At 40.5% G+C, this 21,096-nt stretch overlaps 1 protein-coding gene across 1 annotated transcript in view; it reads left to right on the top strand.

Moving 5' to 3' along the window:
* shank3a (SH3 and multiple ankyrin repeat domains 3a) overlaps positions 1 to 21,096 on the top strand; it is a 973,942-nt gene that overhangs the window by 860,866 nt on the left and 91,980 nt on the right. Inside the window, exons 20-21 of the mRNA XM_072562789.1 lie at positions 11,379 to 11,402; positions 20,067 to 20,194. Coding sequence (XP_072418890.1) covers positions 11,379 to 11,402; positions 20,067 to 20,194 — 152 coding nt within the window. The remainder of the gene's footprint in view (positions 1 to 11,378; positions 11,403 to 20,066; positions 20,195 to 21,096) is intronic.

Consider the following 21,096-nt stretch of genomic DNA (forward strand, 5'->3'; position numbering starts at 1 on the left):
AGCAGAACAGGTGCAGAGTTGATGTGCACTGGATTTTGTATTTACTCCAGACATATGAGGGAATCTTGTGATTCAGTGGTAGTATCCCTACCTCTGAACCAGGTGGTCTGGGTTCAAGTCCATCTGCTCCAGAGATGATTAATAACATCTCCAAACAGATTGATTAGAAAATATCTGGGAGTGATTTACAGACAGGAATCCGAGTGGGTTTCAACAAAACCTTCATAAGTGTTAGGGGTGCTTGTGGTGCAGTGATAGTGTCCCCGTCTCTGGACCAGGAAGCCTGGGTTTACCCCACCTCCTTCAGAGGTCTGTAATAATATTTCTGAATATGTTGATTTGAAAAATTTCTAATCAGCTTCAGTTTGATGGGACTCTTTGCATCGTTGTGGTGTTGTCCCCACCTCTGATCCAGGAAGCCTAGGTTCAAGTCCCATCAAGTCCAGAGGTGTGTAATATCTGTGAACATAAAAAAGCTCCAGATGTGTGCAGGGCTGTTGTGGTGCAGTGGTAGTGTCCCTACCTCTGCATCAGAAGGCCTGGGTTTTAGTCCTACTTCCTTCAGAGGTATGGAATAATATTTCTTACATGTTGATTATAAAATATCTAAGAAGTGGAACCTTACTGGTGACTTGAAAATTTTATGAAAGAAAAGAGTTGGGTGCTTCCCCTCTCCCCATCCCCACTCACACGCCATTGAGGATTTGGATTCTTGACAGGGAAAGGGACCAAAAGGGAGTGGTGGAAATTGTTTACTGTGTTAAATTATACTTTTATAAGAAAACCCTTGTTAATGCCTGAAAGTTTTTGTTGCCTAATTAACATCTTGACATTCGTCTATTAAAGAGTCAGCCATTCAGTATTGGAAGAGCAGTTAATTCTCATGGAAACATGGGAAGCCCTTGTATTCAATCCCTACAGTAAACTTCATACCCTAATTATCGAGTCAATTCTTTGTGTCACCCTCCACTCACCTCTCTACCTTTTTAACCTTTCATTCTTTAAATTGCTTCTTAAAGCCTAACTCCTTGACAAATCTCATGGCCAAACTTCTAATCCATATTTCTTGTTGTGCATGGCTCCTTGCACGATTTTTCTCCAAAATGTTCTTATGAAGCATTTTGGGAAGCTTTAGTATGTTGAAGGCCATGCATAAATATATTAATGTTGTGGTGCCTATGACTCCATTATCTACCGCCTTTACCAGGTAATGATTAGTCAAGAGCGATTTATTTACTTCCTTTATTATGTATCCATTCCAAACAACCTCCCTCCTTTCTTCCTCTCCATCATCTTCAGAAAGTGATAATCTCAAAAAGACTGATAGTTTCCAGCACCTCACCCAACTGTCGGAATTAGACACTGAATGTCAGCCCGTTTCATGCTGGTAAGAATCACAATTGAGTTACTTAAAATTCACAGAATAGTAGTCAATGGTATGGACCCTGAAACATTTTACTTAGGGCTAAATGGGAAAGGAGGGGAGGTTGTTTGGAATGGATACATAATAAAGGAAGTAAATAAATTGCTCTTGACTAATCATTACCTGGTAAAGGCAGTAGATAATGGAGTCATAGGCACGACAAGCTTACAGTCAATTTCATAACTGTGCTCCCATTGATGCCAGTAGCCCCTGAACTAAGGTAGGACATCTATCAAAATCCTGGAGGTTGCCATTGACCAAAAATTGAATTGGACCAGCCATATACATATTGTGATTAGAAGAGCAGGTCAGAGACTAGAAATCCTGCAGATGATAACTACTGACTTCCCAAACACTGTTTGCTGTCTACAAAGCACATGTCAGAAATGTGATGGAAATCTCCTTTTTGCTTAGATGAGCATAGTTCCAACAACATCCCAAGAAGCTTGACACTATCCAGAACAAAGCAGCCCATTTGATATGAAACCATATCCTCAAACACCCATGTTCTCCACTGTGTCCCTCCTACTAGATGCACTGCAGAAATTCTTTGATACACTTTAGACAGCACCTTGCAGTCCTATGACCAATATAATCTAAAAGGACAAATGAAATGGATACATAAGGAATTTCCCCGAAAAAGCCACTCACCTTCCTAACTTGTAAGTGTTTGGACATTCCTTCACTGTCACTGGATCAAAATCCTGGAGCTCATCCCCACTACTTCAAACAGCATTGTAAGTACCAACACCAAATGGGCTGCAGCAATTCAAGAAGACAGCTCACCACCACTTTCTTGAGGGTAATCAGGGATGGGCAGTAAATGCTTGCCTAGTCAGCAAGACCTAGATCCAATGAAGGAATAAATAAATAAAAGGAGAGAATCCAGCCAACATCTCGATGGCCCCTGTGACAGAAACTGCAAGTACAAGATGCAGCTTGATCTGTGACCCCCTCCATTATTGAGTAATTCACTGATATTGTCAAGGACCACAAAGGAAGACTGCCTATTGGTGGTTCATTTAGAAAATAATCATTTTGGAAGGGTAGTAGCAAATCAACAAAAAAGATTATCTAAACCAGAAGTTCAGTATCAATAAGAACATATTTAGCAATTTGCTCATTGAATTTTTTTAAAACAATATAACGTAAGACTCATGAGGGCAGAGTCTTTGACTGGCAGAAACAAGTGATTCAATTGTATTGATTGTAGAGTATATTCTCAAAATTTGTCAGACACCACACTCATGAATAAAACATGTTAATAAATTGAATATTAATTTGGATATACAATATATTGATTAAGAGCATGGTCATTGGTTTCAGGCCCACATATGAGGTACAGTATATATAGAAAACAGGATGTCAAATTAAATTGAAAGTGGGCTTAGTTACAGAACGGCTGGGCTCAGTTACAGAACAGCAACACAAGCAAGTGTTTCAGGTGAATTAACCAAACGGGCTTGAGAATGGAGAAGATCTGAATTTCCTGGCTCCTCCACCTGATAGGTATAAGGCTACAAACCATTCATAATCCCCCCCCCCCACCCCCCCTGCATCCACTGCATCTGTTATAGAGAATGCCATCTTCTCTATGTTATAAAACAACAAATTCTGTATGTATTATAGAGAATAGTAACTGCTATATCTATTTTACAGGGTAATGTATCCTATTTGTTTTTGAAGGAATATCAGGCTCGATTTAAATTATACAGAAAAGCAACCATTGTTTAGACACAGAAATTACAGCCATTTATATATATATTATAAGTAATGCCAGCTGCTGCATATTTTATTGGGAATAGTAGTGTCTGGGAAATACCAGCGTTTGGGAAACAGCACCCCTATGTATACAATAAGGATCCCAAGTATATTGTACTGTGCATTAAATAATATCTTTTGGACATATTAGAGGCGATGGCTGTGATGGTACATTGCAGAAAACATGTTACTCTATATATACTCTAGGTAATAATAGCCCTGGTGTATATTATAGAAAATCTAACAGAGTTAGGGCATTATCAAAAATAGAAGTCTCTGTAAAGAATAAAAGTAGTAGCCCAGGTGTGTATGAGAAGTAATAGCAGGCTTTGTATATTATATGCAGTAGTAGTGAGTTTATATTTTGCAAAGCAGTGTGTTGTGTATGTTATAGGGAAGAGCAGGTAATGTATATTTTTAGCCTTTGTGTACATTGCACTGAATAACTCTTCCAGTGTAATTATAAGAAATAGTAGCCCATGAATATATTGTAAAGAATAGCAGTTCCTCTGTGTATCATAGAAAATAACAGTCACTGTTTTATTTAATGAGAAAGTACAGCCCTTGTCTATTATTTAGGGAATAACTGTTCCATTAGTTTAGAAGAAATAACAGCATTTGCGTCCAACATAGAAAATTGTTCAGTTGCTTTTCATGGTTTGCATAAATTATCCATGTTCCTTTGTTATAAAGGAGGGTGCTGAGAACAGAGGCCTTGTACACACGTTTTTGGTTTGTTTGCTGTTAATCCATGTTTGCTTTATTCAATTTGACATGACAGCCACGGCCTTGACAATCTTGGATAAGAGTGCCCTTGGCTTGTCCATCCCTAATCAGTCAAAAGGCATTTAAAAGTCAACCACATTGATTAGGTCTGGAATCACTTGTAGGCCAGTCCAGATATGAATGGCAGATTTCCTTCCCTAAAGGACATTAGTGATCCAGATGGGCTTTTACAACAATGTAATAATAGCTACATGATCACTGTTAGGCTTGCTTTTTATTCCAGATTTTTATTGAATTCAGATTTCACCGTTCCTCATGGTGGGAGTCCAACCCTTATCCTCTAGAAAACAATGGTTTCTGAATTACTCGTCTAGTGACAATACTGTTATTCCACCTGCTCTACTTTGTATTGTTGATTCAAGCAATCTAACAAGAAACATTAAAACAGTTTGTAAAAGCTTCTTTCTGAAGGATGTAAAAGAAAAAGATTAGCAAAGGCAAGAATGAATCCATTACATGCAGATGATTGAGAATTAATAATTGAAAATAAAGAAGCTAAACAATTACTTTATATCAATCTTCATGGATGACATTTAAAACATTTCTCATAATAATAGGGATCCCAGGAACTGGTGAGAATAAGATACTGAAAGAAATTAGTACTAATAAAAAATGGTACAGAAGAAATTAATGGGATTGAAAGTTGATATATCCTGCATGCAATGATCTACATCCTCAAGTATTGAAAGATCGGGCTGTAGAAATAGCGATGCATTGTCTTTCAAAATTCTATAGGTTCGGGAATGGTGGCTACAGGTTGCAAATGTAACCCCACCAGCTAAGAAAGCAGGGAGACAGAAAATTGAGAACGACGGATCAGTTAGCCTGACGGTCAGATTTGGGAAAGTACGCAAAATTATTATAAGAGTGTGATAACTAAACAAGAAAATAATGAACTGATTGGGCATAGTCAACTTGGATTTATTAAAGTAGAATCATATTTGACAGGCTTGTTGGAGGTTTTTGAGATTGTTAGAGTAGAGTAGATAATAGGAACAAGTGGATGTAGGGACCAGAAGCTTACAGTCACCTCCATAATTGTGCTCCTATTAATGCCAGTCAGCCCTGACCTAAGGTAAGACAATATCAAAACCCTAGAGGTTTCCCAACCTTATAAGTATATAAAACCCATTTGCAAAGCGAATGGCAAGCTCAGATTTGGCTGCTATTTGCCTTTTAAATTGTCTATCAAAGTTTAGCGCTGAAAATGTGTTGCTGGAAAAACGCAGCAGGTCAGGCAGCATCCAAGGAGCAGCAGAATTGACGTTTCGGGCATGAGCCCTTCTTCAGGAATTCCTGCTCCTTGGATGCTGCCTGACCTGCTGCACTTTTCAGCAACACATTTTCAGCTCTGATCTCCAGCATCTGCAGTCCTCACTTTCTCCTATCAAAGTTTAGCACCAACTTTCTAAGTGTGACCAATGCACTTGGATGGTCTCCAAACTTGGATCTCAGCCAGTTAGTGATTGCTGCTAAAATTGCGTTGTTTCACCGGAACTATTTTGGCATAAGGTCAGGTTCTGGGCATCAGGTTCCCAAACGTTGAATGAAAACCTGTCCCCTGAGTCCATGAGGAGGAACAACAAACCTTGCTTGCAGTGTTGGGGAAAAAAAGCAGACCCATTGACTATTCAAAAGAACAGCTACACCTTTGCTCATGGAAGGGCTTCACAGCCCTATGTAAATTATGAAGAAAAGCAGCTCCTGACAAAAAATTGTGGACCCTATTTCTTGAAAGGAAATTGGAGCCCATGTCTCTTATAGGAAACTACCATACCTTTAAATTTTATATGCAAACCCACGAGATAGGTCTTGTTGCTAATTCCAGCATTTATTCCTCATTCCTAATTACCTTTTAGATGTTGGTGGTAAACCTTAAACCATTGCAGTTCTTGGGGTGCAGGTACACCCACCGTGCTGTTGGGGGGGGAGTTCTTGGAATTTGACCCAGTGACAGTGATAGAATGGTGATGCAGTTCCAAGATTGAATGGCTAGGAAAGGAAATTGCAGGTGATGATAGTGGTCACATACACCTGCTGCCCATGTCCTTCTGTGTGGCAGAGGGCAGGTGTGAAGGTGCTATCTAAGGAGGCTTGGTGAGTGGTCCTTGGAAAGCACTGCAGCATCTGTGCATATTGAAATAGCATTCATTATAATTTTAGTGGGAAGCGCAGCCATTCGTGTGTGTTTTGTACATAAAAAGGATCAGCCCATTAATGCATTAGAGAGGAAAGGAACCTCTGAGTATAGGATCAGAACCTGCAACCAGTTGTGTGCTGTATAAGATTAATAAGTTTTGGGGCTGTCTGTAAAATAAACTGAAGTTACTGCCTGACCTGGGTGGTTTGACAGGACTTGAAGGGGGGGCTCGAATTATTTTACGAGAAAGAAAGTGCAAGCTGCTTCCACTATTAGTGACAGCCATCTGTATGCAAATATTGGGTAGACTAGGAGTCTCCAAATCCCAGAAAAAATTGTTGAAAATCCCAGATTATAAATAACTGTGGTATCCTCAATAGATTTCTACTTGGATACAATGCCCGTAAGTCTTAGAGTCATAGAGATATACAGCATGGAAACAGACCCTTCGGTCCAACCCGTCCATGTCAACCAGATATCTCAACCCAATCCAGTCCCACCTGCCAGCACTCAGCCCATAACCCTCCAAGCCCTTCCTATTCATATATCCATCCAAATGTCTCTTAAATGTTGCAGTTGTACCGCCTCCACAACTTCCTCTGGAAGCTCATTCCATACACATACCACTCTCTGTGTGAAAATGTTGCCCCTTAGGTCTCTTTTATATACTTCCCCTCTGACCCTAAACCTATGCTCTCTAAATTTTCCACAGGGAAGAGACTTTGTTTATTTATCCTATCCATGCCCCTCATAATTTTGTAAACCTCTATAAGGTCACCCCTCAGCCTCCGATGCTCCAGGGAAAAGAGTCCCAGCCTGTTCAGCCTCTCCCTGTAGCTCAGATCCTCCAACCCTGGCAACATCCTTGTAAATCTTTTCTGAACCCTTTCAAGTTTCACAACATCTTTCTGATAGGAAGGAGACCAGAATTGCACGCAATATTCCAACAGTGGCCTAACCAATGTCCTGTATAGCCGCAACATGACCTCCCAACTCCTGTACTCATTACTCTGACCAATAAAGGAAAGCATACCAAACACCTTCTTCACTATCCTATCTACCTGCGACTCCACTTTCAAGGAGCTATGAACCTGCATTCCAAGGACTCTTTGTTCAGCAACACTCCCTAGGATCTTAACATTAAGTATATAAGTCCAGCTAAGATTTGCTTTCCCAAAATGCAGCACCTCGCATTTATCTGAATTAAACTCCGTCTGCCACTTCTCAGCCTATTGGCCCATCTGATCAAGAGCCTGTTGTAAACTGAGGTAACCCTCTTCACTGTCCACTACACCTCCATAATTTTGGTGTCATCTGCAAACTTACTAACCATACCTCTTATGTTCACATCCAAATCATTAATGTAAATGACAAAAAGTAGAGGACCCAGCACCGATCCTTGTGGCACTTCAGTCGTCACAGGCCTCCAGTCTGAAAAACAACCCTCCACCACTACCCTCTGTCTTCTACCTTTGAGCCAGTTCTATATCCAAATGGCTAGTTCTCCCTGTATTCCGTGAGATCTAACCTTGCTAACCAGTCTCCCGTGGGGAACCTTGTCAAACGCCTTACTAAAGTCCATATAGATCACATCTTCTGCTCTGCCCTCATCAATCCTCTTTGTTACTTCTTCAAAAAACTATCAAGTTTGTGAAACATGATTTCCCATGTACAAAGCCATATTGACTATCCCAAATCAGCCCTTGCCTTTCTAAATACATGTACATCCTGTCCTTCAGGATTCCCTCCAACAACTTGCCCATCACCAATGTCAGGCTCACTGGTCTATAGTCCCTGGCTTGTCCTTCCCACCCTTCTTAAACAATGGCACCACGTTAGCCAACCTCCAGTCTTCCGGCACCCCACCTGTGACTATGGATACAAGTATCTCAACAAGAGGCCCAGCAACCACTTTTCTAGCTTCCCACAAAGTTCTAGGATAAACCTGATCAGGTCCTGGGGATTTATCCATCTTTATGTGTTTCAAGACATCCAGCACTTCGTCCTCTGTAATATGGACATTTTCCAAGGTGTCACCATCTATTTCCCTACATTCTATATCTTCCATTTCCTTTTCCACAGTAAATACTGATGCAAAATACTCGTTTAGTATCTCCCCCATTTTCTGTGGCTCCACACAAAGGCCGCTTTGCTGGTCTTTGAGGGGCCCTATTCTCTCCCTAGTTACCCTTTTGTCTTTAATGTAATTGTAAAATTTCGTTGGATTGTTCTTTAATTCTATTTGCCAAAGCTAGCTCATGTCCCCGTTTTGCCCTCCTGATTTCCCTCTTACGTATACTCCTACTGCCTTTACATTCTTCTAAGGATTCACGCGGTCTATCCTGTCTACACCTGACATATGCTTCCTTTTTCTTAACCAAGCCCTCAATTTCTTTAGTCATCCAGCATTCCCTATACCTACCTAGCCTTTTCTTTCACCCTGACAGGAATATACTTTCTCTGGATTCTCGTTATTTCATTTCTGTAGGCTTCCCATTTTCCAGCTTTCCCTTGACCTGCAAACATCTCTAGAAGTTCAGGTTCAGCCTCACACCTAGGACCTGATGGCCAAGGAAGGTGCATTTGTAAGGTGGCTAATAAGTTGTGTGTCAATCTACAAATCTTTTTTAACACATACCAAGGATGGAGTAGGAGAGATTCCTGCTGAACAAATCTCGGTGAGAAGGCAAGTGGTGAGGATGACATCAAGAGTCTGCAGAGAGATAAAGACTGGTTAAATGAGAGGGTAAATACTTAGCAGATGTAATATATCATGGGAAAATGTAAGGTTATGAACTTTTACAGCAAGAATAGAGGAACTAAATTTTACTTAAATAGAGAAAGTTTGCCAAAAGCTCTCAAAGAGGAATTGGGAGGTTTTTGTACATGAAGCAAACAAAGATAGCAAACAAGTTCAGCACAGGAAAGACAACTAGAATATCAGCTTTCATTTCAAAGGAAATGAAGTGTAAAAATGGGGAACTTTTGCTCAAACTATCAAAGCACTAGTTTACCACACCTGGAATATTGTCAATGGTTTGGACCTTTATCTAAAGAAAGATATAGAGTCAGATATACTCTTCAGAAAGTCGGTGTGGAGTCAATAGACCAAATAGCTTGCTTGCACACTGTAGGGATTCTATGATACTATAATAATGACAATGGAGGCTCTCCAGAAAAAAATTACTAAGTTAATTTCAGATGTGGAGGGTTTTTACTTATGAAGGGAGATTGAGTAGTTTGGGCCTGCACTCACTTGAATTTAAAAGAATGAAAGGTGGCCTTATTGAAATATATACAAGATTCTATGGGGGCTTGACATGGTAGCTGCTGAGAATTTGTTTCCCCATGTGTGACCAAAAGGCATAATCTCAGAGTAAGGCATTGCCCATTTAATAGAGATGAGGAAGAATTTCTTCTCAAAGTGAGTGAATCGGCAGAATTCTTTGCCACAGGTGGCAATAAAGGTGGCATTGTTCAGGATTGAATGAAACCAATTTTTAATCACTTAAAAGGATCTAAGGTTCTGAGCAAAAGACAGGAAGGTGAAATTATCATTATCAGATTAGCCGTGATCTGATCAAATAACAGAATAAAGCTGATTGGCCAAAAGACCTCATTCTGCTCCTAAATCTTACAGTTCACTCTACGGTTATGATTTGTGTTCATGGCATTGTTGTATCATTATCTTATTTATTAGCTGGGAAGTTTGAATTTTTTTCTATGGAGATCATAACAGTGAAGAGAAAGAGAACCATTATAGAAATTAGAAAATTCCTAGCAATATAATGGAAGTTAAAAGATATTGGTGATGCTCAGAAAATAGCTGTTGTTGTGTATTTCCTAAGGAATTTTTTAAAAAATGTATATTTTAGAAAATGGGCTCCTTTGTATGTTATAGAGAACAGTGGACCTGTGAATCTTTTGAGTATAACACTCCCTGAGCATAGGGTAAGAGAAAAAGGACACCACTGCAAGAGTTCTTAAAGTTAGTCTCCTGTTCCCAACCAACTTCTGAGAAGTGGATATACTTGTTAGCGATAACAGTGTCGAACATTGTTCACAGCTTCACTCATAACAAAGCAGTCTCTGCCTGCATGCAGCAAACTGGCACAATATTCAATCTATGGTTAATAAGTGGCAGGTAATATTCAGATCACATCAATGTTAATTACTGTCTTCAGTAAGGTGTCAGAGCTCACTGGAGTATCAAAGTCCCCAGTTCACCTATCAGATAAAACCTGGCTAACAAAACACAGGTTAGATTTCTATACTTAACAAGAGCAATTATTTACTTTAAATAAATAAATTAAATGACTCTTCTTTGAAAGTGTGTGCACTATTGTGGGGATGGTGCAAAGGTAATCAAAAATCCAAGGCTAACTTTAAAATCCCACCATGACAGATAGTGGAATTTGAATATAATAAAAAAAGTCGTGAAAAAATGGTTAGCTTAATGGTGACCACTGTTGATTGTTGTAGAAAACCATCTGGTTTATAAATATCCTTTACAGAAGGAAGTTGTCTATCCCCTTTCCTAGTCTACATGTGACTGCAACCCCAAAGCAATGTAGTTTACTCTTGACTGCCTCTGGGTGATTAGGAATGGGCAATAACTGCTGGCCTAGCCAGTGATGCCCATACCCTGTGATCAAATTTTTAAAAAACATACGTTGTGTGTGTTTTTGTATGTATTTTATTTTTAGAATAGAAGAGGTAGGTGGGATGGATGGGGTTGAGGGTTGGAGTGCCTAACATTCAGGTATGGACTCAACAAATGTCCCAGCAATTGGAGAAAGTTTTCTAACCTTCCTGCAGATTTAAGTTTTGGTAGTTTGATCATCACTGATTCAGTTTTATGCAACATCCCTCAGAGTTTCTGTTTTCATTCCCTGCCGTGTTTCTCCTCAATGAGGGAGTGTGTACAAGCCGATCTCTGAGAACGAAGAGTTGATTGTTTGCATCTTCCAGGCCCTTGTCTCTGAGGTATACCAAGAAATTCTTTAATACTTTAGTTCACCGACATGACATTAGTAAACAGAAAGATATTGAATATGAAGTGGAAACAATCATATTACAAATAGTTTTGTTGTTCCTTGTCCTGCACTGTTGGCACAGTTCTCTGTCTGGGATGTGCTTTGTCTCTACAACTTGAATGTTCTGTGTTTTTTTGTATAAATTACTAACCCTTTCCTCTAGATTCAGTTTTGTGACATTGCCATTCATTCCTCCATTCCATCCTAACACTCCGATTCTTTTCTTTCCAAGCCTCTGTACGCAGAAGGAAAACGGGTAAGTTGTTCTCTTAAAACCTGACAACAAACGCCATTTTACTTCTCGTGGTGCTTTGTGTGTTGGTGCTGTGTTGACCGTACATGCTTCTGTTGAGTGGTACTTGTAAAGTTTTAAGAGAACATTCATTATTTGCCACCACTCCCACCATTTCTTCCACCTCTTGATTTCTGGGTGGTGGAACGGTTTCTTCAGTGTGTGAAGTCAAAATTATAAACATGTTTTAAACTGCTGTCACAAATGGAATCTGGCACAGTAAGGAAATGGCTGGGTAGACTGTATATGAAGTGTACATGGGCAGTAGAAGGCTACTAAATCGGTGAGTTTTGTCCATGTTAAAATAGAGTGCTCTTGGGTTATGTATGAATGGATTTGATGGATCAATTCATTTTTTCCTGGTTTGATGCAAAAGGAAGGAGGTAAGAAAAAAGAGATTTTGACAGTTCCCTAAGAATCTTGTTAACATGATTTTCTCTGAAATTAAAAATGAATGCTGAGTGTGCTGCCTCTAATTTTCTTCCAAAGAAATAGCATGTTAGTGTCTCTAAGACTGTGCTTGTGACTTCAAATTTTGGGTCCAATTCAGAGACTAAGGAAAGGTTTTCTGCATTATTTTGTGTAACACACTTCCTGAGGATGATCATTTGTTTGACGTAATTCAATAAAATTTGACCCACACTTTTGCAAATTACCCCCATTTCCTCCCAATCTGTGCTGAATGCATGATAGTAATGAATTTGGTCAGTTGTTGAAATTCACATTAAGGCAAAACTTTGAACTCTCACATGGGGTGCTTGCACATGAAATTCTTGAAGCAATATAACTGAAAGTACTTAGTCTACCTCTCAGTAAATTAACATCTCCAAGAGATGCCAAGATGTCTTCTTGGTGGTATCTGGTATTTTGGGTCTTTGTCCTTCACCTGCAGTCTTAAAATATAAGCCTCAGACCTTCATTTTGGGACCTATGAGAACTTAGTTTCAGACCTTACATCTGCAAACTCTGCAATTTCACTGAACTTCCTACACAACTGAATCTATCCCCATTACATGGTGTCATACTCTATACAGCCTTGCTCATTGACTTTGTATTCTGCAGTATGAGAACTTGACCCTTCATCGTTGTCCTACTTAGCAGAGCTGAATCAGCGCCAAGCCTTGGCATGCTGCACAAGGAGACCTTTGTCTTTCCAATATTGCATGAGAAAATTATTTTGGTTAGAACATGCAGGAAACGATAAGTATATGTTCAGATAATCTTTCTCATAATGTTGTTTGTGGGACGAATGTTCACCAGAACACCAGCTGTTGCTCTTCTTTACACAGTTTCACAGCATTTTTATATCCACCAGAACAAAGGTTTTGTGCTTCAGCCAAGGACCATAAAGACTGTCAGCCCAGATTATGGAAGTGAATTCTTACTCAGCGTTCACCCAACCATCTTCCATAACTCCAGTGAAAACTATTTGAAGAAGACTTTAAATTGAGAGTGTTGCTAACTGAGTCAAACTGATACTTAAACTAAGCGGGAGAGAGAAAAGGGAGAAAATAGATGAAGACTGAAGATAAGAGTCTCAATGAGGTGATTAAAGGCTGAGGGGAAAAGGGTTCAGTGGCCAACTAGGACAAGGAGATTAAAGGATAGTAGGAAAGTAATGACCAGAATGGGAGTGGGGGGTTGAACAGCAGATCCAGGGGACTTTGAAATAAAAGCCAGAGAGGAACACAGGATATCTGGAGATTCAGTGAACTAGGAAAGAGGAAATCAGGAGAGGATGGAAACTAGAACCAGAGGAATGAGGGTGAACTCATGAGAGGTAGGCAGATCAGTGGAGGTAGGGGAAACTGTGATGGGGACAAGGCAGGGAGAAGTGGGAATAAGAATGAATTGTTCCACTGGTGACAGTAGATAGATCGTTGGAAGAGGAAGGATGGCGCAAGCTAAAATGAAAAGGAAGCTGGTTTTAAAAATACCAAGAAAATTGAGAAATAGAATGCAATTGGGAGGAGAGAAAGGGAATCAAGGGAACCAATACAAACAGATCATCTTATAATGAACACATCATGGCAGCCTGAAAAAATATAAAATAATATAAATATGTCATGGCATGATGTACAGTTGGTGTACCACTGAGTACCACTTATTATAGTACTGAGAAGAAGAATTATTCTATATTTATTTAAAAAGTGAAATGGTGACTAGTTTTCACTACCTGACTTTGCAGCTTCTTTACCTAAACATGTTGAGTCTATGTTCAATGAGCTTTTAAGTTGTTCAGTCATTAAATTTATTAAAGAGAGATGTGTATAGATGTGTGAATTGTTGTAATCTCAGAGAAGTCATTCCCAGCTACTAACTGAATGAATTACACCACAAAATTTCATTTTTCAAACAAAACTTTACTGTCCAAGTTAGGCAAAGCAGGTACTACTAAATTAGCAAAAAAATCCCCAAAAAATTGAAGATGCTGGCAATCAGAAACAAAAACAGAAATTGCTAGAAAAGGTCAGCAGATCTGGCAGCAATTGTGGAGAGAAATCAGAGTTAATGTTTCGGATCCAGTGTCCCTTCTTCAGAATTGCCAGCACTTCCAAGTTAACTATGAGGCTTTCCCTGTCTTCCTGGCTTCAACTGTAGACACATCCTTCTCTGAGGTATGGCACCCCCTCTACAGTGGTCTGTCTGCTGAGTCTTTTTTTATTGTTTTTTTTTAAGAAATTGAAATAGGATATTACTATCTTGGAGCATCTTCTGTCTTTCTTATCTGAAAGTCTTATCTTATGTAAAAGTCACATCCAGGTGATTGTCCTCACAATGGCATGTTGACTACTATTTGACACTGATGTCAGGTCCCTGAAGCCTGAGAAGACTCTGCTCCAAGAGTAACATTTAAACTTTAAAGCTGGGATCTTCCTAGTCTCTATGTCAGATATGTATTGAATTAGCTGATTCCCAGCAGATATCCTTGTGAGATTTGGTTTTCTCTAAATGTTTATGATGACCAGAGTTATGAAGAGAGAAAATTGTCTGGACTTCCTAACGACTCTGTCAAACACTGAGAAAGGACCATTTATATTTATATAACCCTTTGGATAAGAAGTTAAACTGAGGTTCATTTGGCCTTGTCTTATATTTCTGAAGAATCCTAAGATATCATTTTTAAAAAGAGCTGGCAAGTTTTCCTTGGAATCATAGCCTGTCTACATAATTATAAAACATGGGCAGCATGGTGGCTCAGTGGTTAGCACTGCTGCCTCACAGCACCAGGGTCCCAGGTTTGATTCCAACTTCGGGCAACAGTCTGTGTGGAATTTGCACCTTCTGCCCATATCTGCGTTGGTTTCCTCCGGGCGCTTTGGTTTCTTCCCACAGTCCAAAGATGTGCAGGCCAGGTGAATTGCTAAATTGCCCACAGCGTGGAGGGAAATGGGTATGAGTGGGGTTACTCTTCAGAGGGTCAGTGTGGACGTGTTGGCCTGAAGGGCCTGTTTTCACACTGTAGGGAATCTAATCTAATCTCAGATGAATGTGGTTATTATCACACTACTGTTGTGGAACCTTGCTGTGCACCTCATTGCTTATATTTGAATAGTGAGAACATTTTGAGGGAATTTCATTGGCTGTAAAGCATTCAGGACATCCTAAAGATATTAAAGGGTTTATATAAATGCAAGACCTTCTAAAATCAAGCTGACAGTCCACTGCAGTACTAAGGGAATATTGTACTGTCAGATGTGATATGAAACAGAGACCCCATCTGCACTGTCACATGGTGGCAAATGATCCTATTTCAAAGGACAGCAGAGGAGTTATCTCTGATGACCTTGTCAATATTGAACCCCCAATCAACATCAAAATTACAGATCAACTCATCCTCATTGTATTGCTGTTTTGGGAATGTTCTATGTACAAATTGGCTGCTATACTTCAACAAAGGCTGCACTTCAAAAAATGTAATTCATTGGTTGTAAAGTGCTTAGGAGGTCCATCGTTATGAATGGTATTTCCCAAAGATCACAGGACAGAAATACTGCCTGCAAGAGTTACCAGATAATTACAAGCTGTGAAGCTCTGCACTGCTCAGTTGAATCAGTTTGAACAGAGGCCATTGTCAACAATGCATCCAAATTAGGCCCAAGATCAGTGAGAGTCCAGCCATAGGTGAGTAATGTTGGAATAGGGGTCATGATGATTCTCAGTGGGTAACCCCAACTTCCAGATGCCAAACTCTACAATCAGGCATTGAATGCCTTTGAACAAACCTAATATAACCATCTCACATTTCCACATAACCTCAACACCCACCCCTCGATTCTGGAGCCCACAAGCAAACCCAATATTGTTTGCTATTTGAGCTTACACATGGCGAGTCTCTTGCCTACCACTGAGTGAACACCACAAGGAGCAGGATTTGGCCCTTAAGTGGGTATTGATTATCCATGGACAGGCCTTATTTGGTAATGGATGATGAACTGTCCATGAGACTCTGCAACCCAGACTCAATCATGGCAGAGGAATGTGGGAGGTGTGGTCCCCACTTGCCACCTACCTGCCTGGTTAAATGCTTCCCTGCCACCAAACTCACCTCAGGAGAGAGCATTTAATCTGTCAGAGACTGATAGAGACAGACAGTCCAGAGGAATATTGGGTATTGATAGTGTCACCAAATCCATGAAGGAGCTGGATAAAATCTCTTTGTGAAAGTAGTGATTGAAAGATGTATGGAAGAAAGCCTCAGTCTGCAACTAACCAGACGGACACTGTTTTGTCCTTTTAATTTAATTTTTATGGGGTGAATTTTACATATTTGTGGCTAAATACAAGTTGCATCGAGCTTTCTGGAGGGATTATCACTGCGTGGCGCAATGAGATTTTGCACTGTACCTTACCAAATGTGCCTCATTAACTACCTGCCACATGTCCAATTGTAGTCCCATTTTACCAGGTGCCATACTAGGAACAACTTGCCACTCACCAGATATCCACCATAGAACCAGCATCCCTTGCAGGCACACCATCTTTAAAAGCCCACTCTGCTCCGAGACAAGCACTGTCAGTCCAGAGCTACCCCGCATGGCTCCTTACATTTACTCCAAACATGGCATACAAGGAAAAATGGTCACCCCACTTTGCAGGAAGACACCTGGGGATCCTGCTCAACAGAGTGATACAGACAAAAAAAGGCCTCTTGCCTTAGGATAGGGGTAGAGGAGACACCACCAGACGATGCCAGCCTGGCCATCTGGATTAGTGCAGTGTCAGCATCTGGAGGAAGAATCAAATGTATAAGAAAAATGTCAATAGCCTTCTCTGCTCCACCCGTGTAAGTGCTACCATTTTTTCTGCAACACCACATGTTCATTCCGTCTCTGCTACTGTACCTAGCTACCAGTTTCTCTCTTGCCTCACTCATTCTCACCCAACCCAATCCCTGTCACCACTCAGCCCACATACCTGCTGTGCTGATTCACCGGCTTTGGTCACCTGCCATCTGCATGGAAAATAACAGCTTTGCCACCCAGTTTCATGACCTTTAATATCTGCACCTCTCTCATTCCAGAAGGAAAACAGCCCTCATTAGGGCAGAAGCCAGTATGAAGGGTGGTTAGCTGCTCGATGTTCAGCTTCCCACCCCTTGAGGAAAGGAATCGGACTGATTTAACTGGATTAGATTAGATTACTTACAGTGTGGAAACAGGCCCTTCGGCCCAACAAGTCCACACCGACCCGCCGAAGCACAACCCACCCATTCCCCTACATTTACCCCTTTACCTAACACAACGGGCAATTTAGCATGGCCAATTCACCTAACCTGCACATCTTTGGACTGTGGGAGGAAACCGGAGCACCCGGAGGAAACCCACGCAGACATGGGGAAAATGTGCAAACTCCACACAGACAGTCGCCTGAGGCGGGAATTGAACCCGGGTCTCTGGCACTGTGAGGCAGCAGTGCTAACCACTGTGCCATCGTGCTGCTTGACTATGTCCAAGCCCCTAAGTTAGTATTGGAGGCTGTCCTTGATTTCATTAATGACTGCTGATAACCATGACAATCTTCCTGCTAAACAGGAAGACAAGGCAGTGATGCTTCAGCTACATTCCCACTTTTTGTTTTCCTCTGCACAGACTTTTGTCCGTGCACGGCAGTGACTTACAAAACTGGAAGTCAATGTCCAAAATGACCTTGGCCCAAACATCGGCATGTACAGTGCTTCGAGTGCTCAGAGGAAACATTTGCTGTGAACAAGCAGGTATGTTGTGACTGTGATAGCAAGCCAACAAGCCAGCAATGCAGCTTGATGCAGTCCATGAGCTGGGTACATGTCCCTGACCACACAGTGTCCTTGCTGCAGTATTCAATGATCGCTAATACAGCCCAGGGTGTAGCAGTGAAGTGCAGAAGCATAATGTATTTAGATCAGAGATATGCTCTGAGGGGTTTTTAGAGGCTGGAACATATTAGACACCTATGTCCATGAAGGGGGGGGGTGCTGTGGCCCTGAGTTATTGGTGTGTGGTGTCCAACATTTTAATTGGCAGTTTGCTGCAGCCTGGCGAGAAACTTGGCAGACCATACAGCAAAAGTATGATGCGCTCTTGATATTCAGATAGGCCTCACCATAAAAAAGCATGAGAAACAGGAGCAAGAGTAGTGTGTTTGGCTCTTCAAGCCTGTTCCACCATTCAATAAGATAACAGCTGATCTGACATTCCTCATATCCACTTTTCTGTCCTTTCTCTGTAACCCTCTATTTCTCTACTGGTCAAGAATCTATCTATCTATCTCAATCTTAAATATACACAGGGACTCTGACCCCATATCTTTCTCACTGGATTTCTTGTCTGATTCAACCACAAATCTTGCTCTCGTCCACATAGCTCAGAGCTGGACAAGAGATGATTTGCATTTGAGATTGTAGAAAATGAGTTGGATGAAACGATCAGGTGTTCCATAGAAGAAAGGCTGATGGTTGGCTGAAGGAGCCCAAAGTTTAGAAATAAGTAATGACGATGCGACAATGAAAATATTTCCTGCTATGATGTTGAGGGAGCTTCACTCTGTAACTAACCAACTAACCTGCACTGAACCTTGAGTGGTGTGATAGTGTTTGGAGGAACAGTCCTTGTTTCAGTGAGATATCAGAGTGATTTACATCTACAGGTATCTGAATGACATGTGCAACTTGAATCCAGTCAGCATATTATCACTCCGATAAACACCTTTTTAAATGGGTTTAATGGAACAGAAATACTTACTCCCTTCTTGTTGGGTCTCACATTCAAAGAACACATCTCACACCACTCCTAAGGTTGTACCCACCTAGAGCTTTACAGCTTCTTGTTTGTGTGACTTAAACACTGGAAGCTGATAACAGACATGTACAATCAACAATCCATATTATGCCATATCAGTCAACAGACCAGCATCCAGAAACAAGTTCATTGGAGGAGGAGGTATAGTCAGTCCAAATAATTTCATGCAGAGAAAGTTGTTGGTGTCGAATTTGTATCAGAACTAATTAATTATGTGGTACAGTTAGCCATTTACCCTACACCTATGTGAATGTACTCAACCTGCAATTTCTCCAGATTATTTTATACCTACATGTTTCACATATTTTCTCCTTCCCACTTAGAATATTTTTCTGGATTCCACTTTCCCACATTTTTATGGTCCTGCATTCCATGTCTCTACAACCTACTGCACAAAAGTATTGTTTCTCACTCACCCTTTGGTCTTTTGATAGGCAAAAGTGAGGACTGCAGATGCTGGAAACCAGAGTTTAGATCAGAATGGTGCTGGAAAAGTACAGCAGGTCCGGCAGCATCCGAGGAGCAGGAAAATCGACGTTTCAGGCTGATGAAGGGCTTTTGCCCGAAACGTCAATTTTCCTGCCCCTCTGATGCTGCTTGACCTGCTGTGCTTTTCCAGCACCACTCTGATCTAAACTTTGGTCTTTTGATGCCAATCTTTCACTGATACCTTCTAGTTACCAACTCACTAGCTCCTGGAACTTATTGTCATTCATCTATTTTTTTTATCCAAAAAGGGAAAAAACAGCTTTGGGAGCATCCACAATCCCAGGACACCCTGAAGCCCAGTGACATACCTGTGAATTATAGTCCCTTTCAAGTGCTGTAATGTAGAAAATTGAACTAACAACTTACACTTTCCTATAACCTAAGTAGATAGAATTAACCTGATAGTCTATTTTATGTGTTAAAGTTTGACAACAAAATAAGGGAGCCTCCGCTGCCCTTCTTTGAACAATGTCATGGGACATTTTATATTCTCTCAAAAAGGACATTTTGTGTTTAGTATCTAATTTGAAATATATCACCTTCTACAATGCAGCAGTCCTCAGTACGGCGCTGAACTGCCACCCTAAATAATGTGCTCATGTTTCTCAAATGGGATTTGAATCTACAGCCTAGGATATTGCATCAAAGAAGAAAGGATGTTACACCCTATCATTTGTGATGCAATATCCTGTTCTCCTGACATAATATCCTTTCTTCAATGATGTCGTATTCTGTGGTTTCAAAAACAATGTCCTGTCTTTTCTGATATTATATGCTACCTCCTGCAATACCTTCTCTTCTGATCCAAAATTCTCTCCTCTCTATCCTTTCTTATGTAATGTTCTAATTTTGTTTTTAGAAAAATTGGATGAGATCCTTGCAGCAGCTGATCGGTCAGCCAGGACAGAGAATGTGGCAGCAGACTCGCGAGCTGCGACAGTCAAACAGCGGCCTACAAGCAGGCGTATCACGCCAGCAGAGATCAGTGTGAGAAACCCATTCACGTTTAACACTGTATCTAGTTCTGAGCATCAGTATTATAAAAACATACAGGGATTAAAAGCGTGGTTTCAGTTCTCCTTCGCTCCTAGCAAATAAGAGAGAAAGTGTAGGAGCATTTTCTCTGGCTTACTCCCTACTTTGAGAATGACCATCTCCCTGACAGCAAGGGCATGAACACATGCTAGATATTCAAGGTGTGCAAGCAGACAGCCAGTAAACAGCAACACCTCAACAAAAACTAACCAATCAGGCAAGAGTGGTCATGCTCCAAGCCAGCTTCTCCAGACATTTATCAGGTTCAATATAGTAATGACAGGACAGCTCTTAGAATGCCTGACAGGACTTAATTTGTTTGCAAATGAAGCCCATGTAAATAAAGGGACAGTGATGGCATCAAATCAAAATGGCCAAGGGAAACAAGTGGAGTTTTATAGGCCATTGTTTTTAAGACTTAACTGGAGTATATCATCATGTTCCCCAGGCATCAGCATTAGAACATTTTAAAAAGATGTTTTAATGTACATATATCTGAAGAACATATTTTAAAAGAGATTAATTCAGAAATAATTCAAGTATACAACTCATTATATTCTATAAGCCACAAACTGTGAAGGAGATCTTTATAAGTATATTGCAAAGAGATGCAAAATCAGTAGATAAGCAACAATATTGAACTTTAATTATCCTGGCATAAATTAATATAGTACTAATGTAAAAGATGACAGTTAGAAGGGTTTTTGAAATGCGTTAAGCAGTATTTTGCTGATCAGCATGCTTCCATCACAACAAGCATTGCTGGATTTGGTTCAGGGACTGATCTGGGATATGTTCTTAGGTTAGCTATGGAAAAAGTCAAGGAGTTATGTAAAGTAAAAATAGTCACCTTG

This window comes from Chiloscyllium punctatum, chromosome 44, assembly GCF_047496795.1.
Source record: "Chiloscyllium punctatum isolate Juve2018m chromosome 44, sChiPun1.3, whole genome shotgun sequence".
In the NCBI taxonomy this organism is placed as follows: Eukaryota; Metazoa; Chordata; class Chondrichthyes; order Orectolobiformes; family Hemiscylliidae; genus Chiloscyllium; species Chiloscyllium punctatum.